Genomic DNA, 16122 nt, shown 5'->3' on the forward strand with positions numbered 1-16122 from the left:
CTCTTGTCAGGCTACGAGTGCTGAAGGCAGAGACAGACCCGCGCTCTGCCTGTGCGCTGGACCGTGCTCTGCTGGCCGTCATTCCCGAGGCCGGGAGCCGCCGCCGTGGAGATGCTGAATGCTGGGGAGAGGGGTGACCGGGGCAGCTCATCCGGCCGGTGCAGTTTGTGTCTAATTAAGTTGAAGACCGTCATCCTGTCTCTCCTCCTGCCTGCAGCCAGCCCGAGGCCTCGGCCAGGGGCCTTGGGCAGCTGACCCTCATCGCCACGGCCGCCCCGTGGTGCAGGGCAGGAAGCTCCCATCATTTTTCCAACTCTTTTTTTGTTTGCAGATATTTGAGATTTCCTATGAACTGCAAGCCCCAGCAAAGAGAATGGAAGGTGATGAGCACCTGGTGTGGTTTTCCCGCTTCCCAAAGGCAATGTCCATGGGACACAGCTCAGGTATGACTGCTGGCAGTCAGCAACTCCCTTTGTCTGCCCACAGCTACTTTCCTGGGCTCTGTGACTGTTGCGTGTATATGAGAGAAAGATGGAAAATGGCCCAGCACCAGGTAGGGGAATTTATGCACATCAGACTGGGCTGGAAAACCACTTGGAGGCCAGTTCAGGAAGCTCAAGGTGGGAGCAGACACTTCCTCAACTCCTTTATGCACCTCGGGGGAACTTGGGAGGATGTGCTCTCCTGTTGGAAGGAGGAGGGACAAGGGGCAGAGGCAGGTAGGGAGAAAACTGAAAGAACCAAATTGCCTGGCTTTTAGGAATTTAACCCTTGGTGCTCTCCAATCCTGGATTTTGTTTCCAAATCAAAAATGGGTAAAGATTTTGGTAACCTTATAGTATCACCAACAGTTTGTTAAAAGACTAATTGCCAAGTAGCTTATGCATGTGGGACCATTAGTAATTCTGTAGCTATGCAAATTAAAACAGTGATGTATGATTTATAGCTTTAATAATGTTCTGAAGGCTCTTAAATTTTAATCACTTGCAACATCCTTTTTAATATTCAATTACTTTATTAACTAATTAGGTCACTTGCTGAAAAAGCACATAAGGCTGGTGCTATTTTAATATCAGCTGAACATCACAAAATACCTTTGAAATGGTGTAAATGGTTTATTTATTTTAAATAGATCATTAAGATGCTGTAATTAATAAATCAATTACAGAAAAAAAGACAAGAAATTGATAGATGCCAAATCACAATGGTAGTGGCTTCTCTGCTTACTTTATAAATGTTCACAGAGATGCTGAATTTGGTGAACATGGCCACTGAAGCACCTTCCTGGATAATTCGTATTCAGCTGCAGGGATAAGGTTTGAGATATGCTTGGTTCATTATAGATGCTTTTTGTATGGATTTAGCTTTCTGATTGATAAAAGCTCCACAAATGACCTTGAAAAGTGAAAGCACTTAAAAGGACAGCCCTCTTCTGCCTCGTGCTCTTTTGTCTGCCTCAAAAAAGATAAATCCATGGCAATCTGAGAGCGCTGGGCTGAAAGGGAGAGCTCTGGGGAGGGCAGTGGGCAGCTCTCCCTGACCAACCTGCTCCCCTCACCGTGCACAGCCCTTCCTGCTGCCCAGGGGCTGTGGCAGTGCAACAGCAAACCAAGGAGAGAAAATTTCAGCCTGGCTGTAGTGCAGAGGTTCACTCCTCCCTTTTACACCAAGCCTTGAAGTAAAACTTCAAGGCTCAGAAGTTAAACTTGTCACCAGGGCGGCTGCAGCTCTGAGACTGAGTAATCTACTGTCTTAAAACTAAGGGTAAGACAAACACTGTTCTAGGAATTAAGTCAATCTTATTAAAAGATTTTGGTTTAAATTATATTGATGTGATGATACAAAGTGCAAATTTTCTCTCTTGAGAAGCTGCTAGTAAGATCTGCAGTAATTACAGAGCACTCATCTTCCCATTTCAACTTCTCTTGCTTCCATTTTCTTGTAACAAAAACCTGTAAATCCAGGAGCAAAAAACTTTCTGTTAGAATTTCTGCTAAACTGAAGACTGTTCATTATAACTGAGCTGCACAGAAAACTACTCCAAATTTCAATTTATAGAGTTTCCTGGGAACTGAAACATACATGGTGTCAGTCTAGCTCCAAAGCAGAGTCCAGGGGAGGTACCACACTGTAACTCCATGTCCCCAAAACCAAAAATAAATGCTGCCGCTGCCCCTGTCCCAGGGGTACCTGCAGCCCAGCTCTACTGCAGCTGACAGTGCCTTGTTCCCGTAGTGGGGCTTGAGCCGAAATAATGGATTTTCTCTTAGGAAAATGCCACCTAGGTACCATTTCTCAACTGCTGTGAGAGGCCACTGCCTGGGGTGACCATCCCTGGAAAGAAGGACAAACAAAGGATAAAAGGAAATGCCACCTAGGTACCATTTCTCAACTGCTGTGAGAGGCCACTGCCTGGGGTGACCATCCCTGGAAAGAAGGACAAACAAAGGCTCTCTATCCTCTCTGCAGAAAGGATAGAGAGCCCTAAAATAAATCCAATTCACATTTTATGGGAGCTGCCACAGGAAACAAAGGTGCAGAACAATGGTAAGGTACAAATACTGGTACAGCTTAGGACAGCATATGGGCTCCCTGCCTTGGAACAAGCACAGATACAAGTCTTGAGGGGTCAGAGATACCTGTACAGTCACATGAGGTCACTGTCACCATTTTGAGGGGATTTATTTCACCCTACAACAATCCTGTTGTACAACATGGCTCAGGGGCTGTTCTGAGCCTCCTTACAAAGCCCCAGGTCTCAGTCAAATAGGTGCATTTTTATCACATTCCTGTAACTTCTCCCCAGTCGTTTATTCACGTGAGCGATTCCTGAGCCGCTCCAATCGTTTGTGTGGGAATCCCCACATCCTCCTGTGTCAGACCCAAATAGACACAACTGCTGCAGTGGCAAACAAAAGGCCACCGGTGCCTCAAACCCAACCGGTACCAGGAGAAATGAGGAGGTAAAGGCGGTAGCAGCACCCGCAGAGCTCGGTGGGCCCAGCCCTGTCCCTGCCCGTGCTGGAGCCGCTTTTCCGCCTTCTCCGCCGCGGAGCCGCCGTTAACCTCCCCGGCTCGATTCAATGTGACAGTGACACTTCACAGCACATTGCATCCAATCTCATTTGAAGCTGACAAAGATTGTTTCTGTTTTATATCTATTGGTTTATTAATGGCCTACAGCCTCTTAAGCAGATGCATATTCATTAGATAGCCAGCTGTTAGGAGGTTCCCAGATGTCGAAAGTAGCTCTGTCTTGGTATACATTCTTTTTTTCCCCTTCTCATGAAACAAAGTAATTGTAGCTCAATTAAAGAAGCAGTTAATTACTAAGCCAGTACCTTATGGCACGATTTAGAAAAAAAAAAAATCTGGAAATTTGTGAGGACTAAAGACATTTTTAAAAACACACGAGTTGAGCCTTTGCGTGTTGTACAAATGAAGGATTTACGTAGAAATGGAGACTGGATTACCCCATGTAAAGAACCCTCAGCTGCAGAATCCAGGGATACACTGAGTTTTGCAAAGGCATCTTTATTAATTTTCCCCATTCTGCAGATTTTCTCTTACCTCTTACCATTCCTTAGGTGAATAGTGGGTGCAGAAGCACATAAGAGATGAAAATGAGACACATGTCAGTTTTTAAAGGTCATTTTACATGGAGAAGAAAAATTCCATGGCATCCCAGCTAGCTAAAACTGTGACCAGGTTATTGAACAAGCTGTAGAGATTGACCTACAAATTCCAGGGACCATCCTTCTGAGTCTCACAACATTAACCCAGCTCATGGAGGTGTCTTTGCAAATTCTTTGCTCCAAGCTCTAAAAGCAGCTCCCAGAAGCAGGTCTATCACTACCACCCCCAGGAAGCCCTTTGCCCATGGAAATGTTTAAAACATTGAAGTCAGCTCCAAGTCCATGGGATCTGGGCAAAAAAGGTTCCTGCGGATTGTGGTTTGTGGCAACAGCCCCACTCCGTCGCAAGAAAGAGCTGCACTTCCATCACCAGGAGAGGAAGAAGCAGTTGAAACCCTAAAACAACCTGAAACAATTCTAAATTTTATTCAATAACACTTTGGAGTAAAACTTGTGAGGAAGGAAAAAATTAAAACCAAAACTGCCCTCAGCATTAAAAGCCTTGATCAGAAGGCAGCGATGGCAGTATAAAATGTCATCTGCTGTGAGTGTGTTTACAGGCGAGCACAGAGGAACATGGAGGCAATTTTGTAGAGTGACTCCTGGAGCAAAGGCCTCTGAGAATAAAAGTGTCTTTAGATATTTGTTATCCTGTTATAGCTGGTATCACCTTGAGTATACAATGCCTGCCTGCATTATGTAAACACTTCATTGATAAATCCCTCCCCCACCTCCCCTAAGCTGTGTCAGACTGTTCTTAGCTGACAGATAGAGCTGAAACAGATGCTGCTATAAATACCCTTGTTTAGCTGTTTTGAATATAATTTCTTTTGTAGAACACGGTGGTTGCTCTACAAAAAGCATTGAACTTGCACCTGTGCTGGAATTTATTACTCCTTTGTACACATCAAGATGCATTTTTTAAATTATTCTATAAAAACCCCAAACACAGAGTTGGATTCTGCTGCCCTTTTCTCCCCTTCAGAAGTAGAGACAAACTTTACTAAGGATTGCACTCATTTAAATTGAACTCTTTTAAAGTTTAGAAGCTACAGAATCCAAAGGTGGTACAAGTTTAACTCTCAGGACCAAACACACAGTTAATTTACAGAATCATGTAATTCTATATATTGAATTCTATGTTTCTGTATTCAGATATACAACACCCAGCCAGCCAAACTCTTCTGGAGAGATCACAGGTACAGCTGGACCTGGCTTCAAAAATGAAAAAAACAGTTGTACTAACACAGCAGCATGATTTTGAATTCTGTTATGCAGCAGTTGATAACTGGTAGATCTGCCCTCATTCACACAGTAGCTCATTTGTATTTTCACCCAGAAACATAATTTCTAGCTTAAAGATATTATTTTGTTCATACCAGAAATATCAGAGATGAAAACATTTTATGGTATTTATCTTAAGTTCAATATTGTTTTAAGCAAAAAACCCATTTTATATTCAGTCTTTAAATAAAGATGTAAACCACGTTTTGCTAAGTACTGCTACCTGTGACCCATGTGCTTGAGCTGGGGGGAAAACTTGCAGGCTCTCATCACTGCAGAAGAGATCCACAGGGATGCACCTGGCCCACATTCTCAAGGAATCTTTCCAGGGTTTCTTTTCTGATGTTTGTTTTGGTTTGAAGAACTTTGTTCTCACCCACGTGCAGAGGACCTGGCTGGCTTACAAAGCTGCTTCTCACACTCCCTGCTTCCTAAGGAGGACATTGACCCATGGGATGAACAGAGATCAGGTCACCCCATGGCTGTTCCCTGAGCCAGGGCACCCTTGACTGAGGTGGAATTGGCACAACTACGAAGACCCACCCAAAGGGACCACTGGAGTTTTCCACTGGAGTTACTCCAATCTGACAAATCTGCTTCATTATCACCAATGTTAATTAGAAGCAAAACCAAGGGTTCATCTGAAGAGATGTGAACAACCTGAACATACTAAGGGACATGGTCCTTCAGCTCAGAGCTGACTATTTCACTGGCCAAACCCACCTCAGGACAGCACAAGGAACAGACTCATCCTATTCATGCAAAAACCTTCCAAGGAGGATTGAGAAGCACTGCACCCTCCAGCACAACATAACAACACTGACTCCAGGTTTAGCTTTCCTCAGTCCCATCTCCCAGCCCTGGAACGAGCTTCCTTCCCACCACAACTCTGCATACATTGAACCATTGAATTCTGCATACAATGTCTGAGCCTTCCCATCTGTTCCAGCGAGAGGGTTTGAAGATGATTATTCCAAATAAGTGTAAAGGTTTCAGAACAGGAACCAGAGCCATCTCTCCTACTCAGCCGTTGAAGGCTGCCTTGATTACTTTGATGTAACAACACTTGAAAGCTCCTATTCTTTGAAACTAATTTAAACACATTGAATTGTTGAAAGATTAAAAACCGCAGTCAGCTAATTACACTCACTCTCATCTCTTATTCAGCAAATGAATCACTTTTCATTACCACTTAGCTGAAGTACATGAATTTCTGCCTAATTAGAAATGTTGTAGATGGAGCATTAGCAAGGCTGGAGCGGGTCAGGATATCTTGCCTGCTTCATTTTTAATTCCTAACGGTAGAGCCAGATAGGAAAGGCTTCAGATAAGAAGTCATTAAACAATTTTAAATTATTTATAAAAATTACTTTGCCCAAATTATAATTATTTTTTTTTCCCAAATGCTCTCATAAACGTCAAATGGAATGAAAGGAAAAGCAGCCCAACATTGATTTTAATGAACATTTTAATGTTATGTATAACAGAACATTATGAATACAATGGAAACAAAGTTTTATCAATTTAATAATAAAAAAGAAATCCAACATAAGAAAAGGGAGGCAATAAATTTCATACCTATAGTATAGTGCTTATTCTTAACAATATTCCCAGCTTGTGAATATAACAATGTCTTTGTGTTCCAGATTCTAAAATCTTGATTCATGTGAACTTAAATGCAGAATTACAGAAGGAAAAATAAAACCCCCCAAAACCTTAATTCACTCTTTTGCTTTCAGTAAATCAGTAAAATCTTTGACTGCTACAGGTCTCCTTTATTAATATATATATTTTTTTACTCCTCTATTGGATTCCACAGCTGCTAATGCCATATTTACACAAAGGAATCACCAAGTGTTGTATAAAAGTCAGGATCCAATGCCATTGGATTAAGTTAGGTTCTAGATTTACATCACTGAAGTGTGATTCACCTGCTGCTGATGCCCTAAACCAGTGGCTCCTTAGGGACATTGGTGCTACAAAGGATGCCAAGTGCCACTGGAAAAGAACTCCAAGAAAGTGCATTTTCTGGAGTTTTCTGAAAGGAAACCTTCCAGCAGTCTTGGATAAAGCATCTCCCAGACTTGCACAAGGTATCAGTTGTAACAGTAGAAGCACGTTAAGACCCCAAAAATTTGTTGATCGCCGAATTACTGAGAGAGGATTTTTACAATAAAAATTTGGGTAATACAGCAGTGTGGCTGGAACATTAGCAAAAGTATATATACATTCCAGGTCCCTTTGAATTAGCCATAGTCACATATGTAAGCCATTTTTGGACAAAAATATATATTCTTATAAAAAACTGATCATAGTACTTGAGTGACTTCACAATTGTGGACTCAGTGGTAGTAAAAGGAATGATCCAATTATGACAAAGCGATCAGGGAGAGGGGGAAAAGAAAGTCAAAGCTCTTCAAGAAAAAGAAAAGTATAAAATTAGATTCAAACATTTTTACCCAGTCCCCAATCCAGTCTTCCATCAAGTCTCAAAGTTAAAATTGGTTCTTCTACGTAGGAAAGGTTTTTTTGATGGTCTTAATACAAATTATTTTGCAAAATCATCCAACACATTCCTTAGAAGAATCTCTGACCTCTCCAGAATTTAAACACTAGTTATTTCAACACTTAGAAAATAGCTTTTGGTTCTTTATGTAGACAATTTAACTGATAAAGAAAAAAAAAAAACTGATCAGTGTTTCCCATCCCTTCCCCAGCTATATTTGTGCAGCTAAAAATCCTTCATTCAGTCTGCCCATTTATTTTATTTTAATCTCATTTAATTTATTTATTTTACAATCTTTATTTGCTAAAATTGGCAAAATTTGCAAAGGCATCTTGCTTGGGTTGTACAGTCCCAGGAGTCAGAGAGGTCATAGCCATGTTGGGCACCCCCATTCCTATTGTGCCCATTCCTGTGGCTGGCACTCCCATGTTCATGCCCATCATTCCCTGGTTGATCATGGGTGCAGGGGCCATGGAGGCCATGCCCATGGTACCCGACATCACCCCGGGCACTGCCAGCCCCACAGGCCCTCCCAGCAGCGCGCTGCTCTGCGCCCGCACGGGCATCATGCTGGGCTGGGGGCTGAGGTTCACAGCTGCAAAGTTCTGCGTTATCACATTCATCGGTTGTTGCATATCTGCAGCGAAGAGAAAGAGCACAAAAATCACTGAGTGGAATCTGCTCATACTGAAGGAGCTCTTGTGATTTAAGGAACTCGTGTGGTCACTGATGTGAACATGGATACGATGGCCAGGCATGCAGCTGTTTCCTGATTTGGACATCAGGAGGAATTTCTTCACTGAAATGGTGGTCAGGCATGGGAAGGGGCTGCCCAGGGATGTCTGGAGTCCCCATCCCCAGATGTCCAAGGACTGGACGTGGCACTCAGGGTCTGGGCTGGGTGACAGGGTGGGGATGGGCCACAGATTGGACTTGGTGATCCCTTGGTGAGGTCTTTTCTAACCTTAATGATTCCATGATTCTGTTGCACTTGTTTCCCTATTTTCTGCATGAAGACTCAGAAAGCTTCACAGAAGGTATGAATATCATTGTATACCAATAAATATTCTAGAGAAGTTCTAAAGATTAGAAAGCCCAAAGTCAAGACACAGCCATGGTGCAAGCTCCACAGCAGAACCTGCACAGACACAGCCTCCTGACACACCAATCTCCATTTAAAGAACACTTGTGTCACAACGTCACTGTGGTTTATGAAACACGTGTGACTAAAGGAAGGAAAATGGTAATGGACAGAAGACTTGGATCTCAGGGACAGCCTATGGAACACAGACAGGGCTCAGTGTGCATAACAGTGCAATGATCACTTACTCTGTTGCTGCATCATGGTATTAAGCGATGGCTGTTGGGGTTTGGAAGGCTGCATCCCAGGTACTAAATTGTCCAAACTGATATTTACACTGGGATCTGACCACGTTGAGGGTAGAGTTTTGCTTGCATTTTTCTGGACCATCTCTGTCCTTGCATTATAAAGTGAGTTAGGCTTCGGCATCATCGGGTTCACACTTTGCAGAGGCTAAAAAAGAAAAGTTTGTTGGGATTCACTTGAAATAATTTACTGGTAGGAAATAGGACTGAACAACAAGTATTTAGTTTCCCACAGAAGATAATAAAACCCATGAAGCCATGAACTTTAATTCTTCCAAAGCAGGGCTGCCAGGTGCTGTTCCACAGTTAGATTAGAAGAGTATTTGTAACCAGAGGTCAAGTCCCACATCAATGTGGAGTGACAGTAACCAGCAACAGCCAAGTTTTGAACTCAAACATGCTGATTCTTTCTTCCTAATACCAAGCTGATCCATTAGTTTCCAAACCACTCTCCACTGCGGCAGGCACTTCTGTATTTTGGAGAACAGGCCAGTCGTCATCTCCACGTACTTGAGGCAGGAAACCTGTAACAATCTGTGGAGAATGGCCTTACACTACCAAACTCAACTGCTCCAAAAAAGCAGCTACACTTCCTAGAGCAATGAAGCCCATCTTCAAGAACAGACTTTTCTGTTTAGGATACAATTGAAACATTTTTGACAAAATGCTGATCCCATCTGAGTGACTGGGTCTAATGCATGCCAGGAGAGGAATGCATTCATTTTCAAAGCTCTGATTAAGGAGGAGAAGGTCATTAGCAAACTATAGCAATAGCAGCATACCTGTGACCTGGACATGGGTAAACTGACACCCATGGAACTGGAACTCATCATGGAGAAATTCATGCTTTGTGAGGAGGTCATGGTTGTCTGAGAGGGTCCCATCAAATCAAACAGATCCATAGAATTGGAAGCAGCTGAAGGCTGGCCCGGAGCTGGCTGTGAGCCACTGAAGAGCTCTAGAGCTGGCGGCTGTGCTGTGCTGCTGAAGAGCTCTCCAGATGAAGCACTGGCACAAGGAGAAGCTTGGTTGAAGGCACTCCAGTCACCAAAGTCTCCATTTCCACTTGTTGCTGTACCTGAAGAAAAGGCAACAGTGTGGGAGGAAGGAAGACAGAGAAGAAAGACAAGACTTAGAGAAAGGCACTGAGCAAAATGCCATATTCCATGAACTGAAACAAATGAGAGCTGATCTGTGTCCATCCAGATTAACATCTGCAGGTAGAACCTCCATCTGGACATCACTCCCTCTCATGAATATTCCAGCAATTTTAACAAGGTACGAAAGGAAACATGAAACACCCGTACACAGAGAGTAGAAGATGTTTGATAAGATGTCACCTGTGGATGCAAGGCAAGCAGGGACAGGTTTGCCTCAGTTGAAGTACAACTGGAAGATAACTTGGGGTAGAATGGAAACTACAGTCAGAACAACACTGAGAACGTGGATAATATTGATCAACCTTTTCTCTTGGCATTTTGATATTTGCAGAGAGAGCATTTGTCAGGAACAAGATACTGGATAAAGCAAATTCCATCATAATAAAGACAACTACATCCAAATTTGGTTGTATACAACTGTAGCTTTTTGTATAAAACCACACTGAGGGGAATAAAACCCAGAACTTTGAGAGCAAGTTGCCAAGAAAAGCTCATTTGAGGTGATAAGGAACAAGCACTTCCCATCCATGGAGTGCTCATATAAAACACATTAAATTTTTTAAATTTGATTCCTGAACTAAATGACTTGATTTGAAGCAGAAATTCAATCTTGGATCAATAATTTCTCTCAGCAGCAGCTTTGCTGCACTGTTGTAGTTCATCACTTGAACACTGTTCCATTTCAATAGTTGGGATTTTGGAGACAAGTGTTTAAATCAGAACACAGCACTCAGAGCTCTCTGTCTGTATTTCTCTGTGAAGGCAGAGCCAACAGCACGAGCTGTTTGTAGACACCTGCAAGGGCACCTCTTCAGCATCACAGATGTTGTGACACAAACCAGTGAACTGAGAGCATGTCAAACCTTGGAGTCAAACAGGAGGAGATGTTCCCTCCCTCAAAACACGTGTTTCCCCATTAACAGGGAAACTGTTGATTCACAGCACTGATGGGGAAAGAAAAGCTTAAAACAGCATTTGCAGAAGATGCTGAATATAAAACAACACCATTTAAACAGCTCACAGGCTACACAGTGAATCACACTCTAGCATGGGCCACTGGCCAGCTCAGCCTTTTGATTCTCCCACTGATTCACTTTTGGTACTTCAGCTACATCACAAACAACAGCGCTGCCACAGGAAATGAACTTTGAGTCCTGGTGAACATTTAAATAATCTTTTGGATTTCTTTAGCTGACTGAACAAAGACTCAAACACATAGAGCTGGGGCAGATGAATCCAGTGCCAGTTTCTATTTCTTGCCCTATGCAATGGCTGCTTCCATAATAGATTCCACCCACTCATGGGTAACTGCAGCAGTCTTAAACACTTTGTGTAAATATTTATCAACATACACCTTCAACCTTTAGTCATGTTTCTTTACCAACACATTACAATTTAAAGAAAAGTAGAAGAGTAAATTTGTTCACAAAATCCAAGTATTGCCAACAACTTCAGTGCATGAAGTGGGCTAATATTCATTAGCTCAGGGCCTTACTAGAACATTTGCTTTGATCTTCCTCACAAAGAGGCACTATATTAGAATGTTTCAATTAGTATTACATATTAAAAATTAAAACCTACTTTAAATATTCCTGATAGATAAGTAAATGCTGAGTGTGCTCCTTCTGTGTTCAGACCTGTGCATTGAGCACCAATAATGGAAGGGGGGGGTAAAAGGGAGGAGGTTTTGCCCCTTCAGTAGGACTTCAAAGATGATTAATCAAGAAGGAAAAGATTTCTAGAGGGGCTTACACTGTTCAGGAATGATTAATAATTTCACAGGACTCCATGTCCCTTGCATAATGGTGATTGGAATAGATTAATCATGTTAATGCAGATAAAGGATTATATCAATTTAGACTGTATTAACACAGGAGTTATTTGCATAGTGGGCAACTTTGTGTTTGCAAAACAACTTGGGTTTGACAGTGAAAGCTTGTAAAAAACAGAGCAGTTCTTTCCTACCAAGTACACTGAAGGTCTATTAACTAACCCAGGCCCAGCAGAGCCTTCCCAACACAGCAAAATAAAGGAGGAGATGGAACCAGCTGAGTAAAAGCTGCCTCCAGGTAGATTTGCTGCTCTTTTCTCATTTTGTACCTGATCCTGCACCCTGGCTGAGAACCCCTCATCACAAACATCACTCCAGCTCAAATTAACTTCACAAAGGACAGCCAGTCAGCTCTCCCCACTCCGGGGTTTTCTGCATCCCTGTAGATCCCACAAAAATTCCACCAAAGGAAAATGGATCACTTTAGGAGGTTTCCAAGCATATTTTATTATTTCCAGTCCAATTTTAAGGGAAACCTTTTCAGATGGTGGCCATGTCTCCTGATAAGCTTGTCTGTCTGCAGGTAAAATGTCTGCACATGCACTGAGCCAGGCTGCATCTTCCTTCCTCCCAGAGCACTTGTGGTCCAGTTACACACACACTTTACCCTGGAAAGGGAAGGGACTTTGAATAATGCCACATGGCATCTCTTGCCCTCCTTCCACCCTTCAGCAGCACTGCAATCCCTAAATCAATCCTACCTTGTGATGATGGGAAACTCGCTGAAGCAGCAGGTGAACTAAAATCAGCAAATCCTCCAAATGGGTCACTTGATCCACCTAGGAACAGAGAGAAGCCAAAGCTGTTACAGGACTGTGCAAAGATCCATTGCAATAACTGCATGTGGGATTTATGAAGAAAAGCTGTTCTGCACTTGACAAGATGCATTTATTGATTCTGCTCCTTAAGTCAGCTCTGTTTTCCTGTTCATCCCCACACTATGTTTATACAAGCCTGAGCAACAATAAACTGGATTATTTCCAACTGCCTCGCAGATCTTGCAGTTTTGTTTTCCATGGGAAGAACTAAAACATGCAAGTTTTTGTCACCTCTAAAAATATATTCAGAGATATTAAGAAGATTAACAAGTTTTTAACTGGGGAGTGATGCTACCAGTTTGGCACTTTGTAAAATTAAAAATCTGGAAGCATAATATAAAAAGGCCAACCATTTCTATTGTATAAAAGTTAATTTATTATGCTTCCTTATGAAAAATTACATGTCACCTTATATTTAGTTTTTGTGTTACTTAAAGCATGAATGATTCTGCAATGATCTTGAATTAGGATTTCAGGGACAGAGCTTCTCTGCGTGTTCATTTTTTTATAAGTTTGCTTCCTTTCTGCAGCAAGAACATTAAGTTTTCCAACTAGACATTTGTATACAGCATATAAATTATTGACTTCTGCATACAGAATAGTAAAAAATTTTTACTAAAAAGATACAGCCAAGGTATAAAAGCAGAAGATTTAAGAACCATATTGTAAAGCTGATTTTTAAAATAAACTCAGAAAAGTTATAAAAATCACTAGTTATGGTTGGTACTGTTTTCAAGCAGGTATTCCACTGACCAGAGGAAGCCAAGAAGTTGACCTTATTTGTATGTCCTTAAAGATTTCACCTCCAAACAGTCCCACCCTCAGAAGAAGCTGCAGCAGTTCAATTATTTTGCTTTTAGTGTTCTGAGTACATTATATAGGTTACATCACAGCTGCTTAGCCTGCAGTGCTTAGGAGGCAGCCAGGTGGGACTGGAACATCTGTGCTGCACTCAAACACCACCAGGGACAGCTTCCAACATCTGGTGCCATTTCGGAATTGTCTTATCGCTGCAAGACATTCTGCCCCATCTGCTACTCTCAACTGGGTTAATTAAACCAGAACCATCTCCTTTTTAATAAATGGCCAGCAGTAATAAAAGGAACCATTCACTTCCTAATACATGTGTACTTGTATTTCTTTTTAATGTTATTTTACTGTAGACATTGCCAGGAAGGCGACTGCTCTTCCAAGGGGAAATGTCTTCTTGCTGATCGCGTCGTGCAAGATATAAAACACGAGCAGAGAATGCAAGGATGGTCCCTGAATTTTCAGACACAGCACTACAGAAACTGTTTCAACACCTTTTCAAGAGGGAAACAACTTCACAAAAAGTTAAGGAATTTCTTCAACACAAATTCTGAAGCGATCTAATAAACATCTCCTGTGTGTTTGTACATGTTTTATTCTGATACTCGAGAATGAAAAAGGAACAGTGAAATATCAAACTAAAAACCTGATCTGATCCTATTTATCCTCTCTACTGCAATGAACATTTTCAAGTGTTTTTTTTTCCCCCACATACGTGCCAACAGAGTTCAGAACAGGTTAATGGTTTGAGAGTTTATATGCTGAATGAGAAACACAGATGACACACTCCTGACCACTTGCTTGAAGGAAAAAATAAAAATCAATGCTCCCTGCTACACCCATTATCCTTGGGCTGGCTGACAGTGCCTAGGGATTAATTTAATTTTAAAAACAGAACTAGGTTCAAACCCAAAATAACCCCTTAACATCTTTGGTCAAGTTTAACTTTTCCTCCCCATCTCTTGCCTGTTTTCAAGTGAAACTGAGTTTCAGAGAGAGGTGACAGAGATTAAGCTGGATGCAGTAATTCTCTAAAGAAAGGTTAAAGAACCTCAGCTCAGTAACACCAAAAAAATCCTCCCAGCAGGTCTAACCAGGGATTTTACATCTTCTCTTTTATGGCAAACAAGCACCCCCTCACATACAAACTGTGTTGCTCCAGTAAAGAGTAACACTGAGCCCAATCAACCCTTTCACATCTCTGCACCTGAAAATACACAGATAAGCAAACCCTAAGTTCCCTGAATTGACATCACTTCCCTGCCAGTTCCTTCACAGGACACATCAAAGGCTGCATTTGACCCTTTCCCTCTGCCTTCCCTGACACTGGGAATGTTCCCACAGCCTGTGCTGCAAGGAGCAGTGGTCATATCAAGTGACCTGCATGTGAAGGACAGTGCTAATCCTCTCAACATGAGCAAGCCTCAAAGATTCCCATACGAGATCTGTCACTACAAATGAACCCTTTCCATCTGCCTGCTCAGGTCAGCAGAGGTTATTTAGCAGGACAGCTGGTAATGTGTCTCTTCTCAGCACCACTTCTAAATGCTGCTTTGGAAAAAGGAGGAAAAAGATTAAAAAAAAAAAAGAAAAAAGGCTGACTACAGCAATGAGCCAAACTGATGAAAGATTTAAATACACTGTAATACAGAAGCTGCCATAGTTCTGTTTGAAATATGGGCAGGTTCATTTTGAAGCGGAAACATCTATTCTCAATGAGATCTTATTTTTATAAAAATTAAACATACACACTGTATATAAACCAAAAAAGGTTCCAAACCTTTCTGCCCTAAGAATTAGGTAGAAAAAAATTCAGTATTGACTTGGCATAGTGGTTGTGATCCAGGATCTTAACTTTCATGGAACTGTGGTAACTCTGGTGTAAAAAATCCTTTGTACTCTTACCGATCCCATAGGAATGCACTGAAACTTAACACACTCCTAAAAAGAATCTGCATTTTGGGAGCAAAAGGGTAAGTCCATGTGAAGACTAACAGATTTGCTACACATTTAGAGAGTGAACGATGTGTTTTAAATGAGTAATTTCATTTTTAGATGCAATTTCTTTTTGGTCTAGGGTTTGGATCAACCAAGTGCCAAGAGAAAATAAGACAAAGACACAAGTTTGCCATATACCTCAGATGAAAGCTTCCATGAAGATTATCCATCTCCACCTGCCCAGCCTTTGAACTGCACTATGAGAAATGCTTGAATATGAATGGATTGCACTTGCTTTTAGAGTTAATTATAAATAACTGCATTACATACACAGTTTCTGACAGACTGATCTAGCAGTTAATCTTTGTCTTCTTAACATTTATTAGTCCCATGCAATAGCACACACAGTACCTTGCTACAAAAGGTTCTTTCCAAGCAGTTTTACATTTTTTCAAGAATTCATTTCTCAATTCATCTACTTTTACTTTATTCCAGCAACAAACAAACTTCTCCTCAGAACTGGAACAGACCCCAAACCTACCTGTAGAAGCTGGCTGGCTGGCTCCATCAAACAACAGGTCCACCAGGTCGTTAGAGGACTTGCTGCCAGAGGGCACAGCAGCCTGGAAAAGAAATGACACCAGATCTCATCTCATGATGCCATTAATCAATCAAATGACATTAAGTAGTTTTCCGGGGTTTTGAAGGATTTTGTTTGCTTTTGCTTTGAAGATTTGGCTTTAAAGCCAACAAC

The 16122-nt window shown here is 41.7% G+C and overlaps 1 protein-coding gene across 1 annotated transcript in view; it reads right to left on the reverse strand.

Annotated features, from left to right (window-relative positions):
- Nucleotides 1–6369: 6369 nt before the first annotated feature.
- CLINT1 (clathrin interactor 1) overlaps nucleotides 6370–16122 on the reverse strand; it is a 46819-nt gene continuing 37066 nt past the window's right edge. The window contains exons 8-12 of the mRNA XM_030229201.2: nucleotides 15910–15991; nucleotides 12504–12581; nucleotides 9594–9889; nucleotides 8755–8959; nucleotides 6370–8062 (exon numbers count right to left, since the gene is read on the reverse strand). Of these exons, the coding sequence (XP_030085061.1) occupies nucleotides 7722–8062; nucleotides 8755–8959; nucleotides 9594–9889; nucleotides 12504–12581; nucleotides 15910–15991 (1002 nt within the window). The 3' untranslated portion in view covers nucleotides 6370–7721. The remainder of the gene's footprint in view (nucleotides 8063–8754; nucleotides 8960–9593; nucleotides 9890–12503; nucleotides 12582–15909; nucleotides 15992–16122) is intronic.

Source organism: Serinus canaria, chromosome 13 (genome assembly GCF_022539315.1).
Source record: "Serinus canaria isolate serCan28SL12 chromosome 13, serCan2020, whole genome shotgun sequence".
Lineage (NCBI taxonomy): Eukaryota > Metazoa > Chordata > Aves > Passeriformes > Fringillidae > Serinus > Serinus canaria.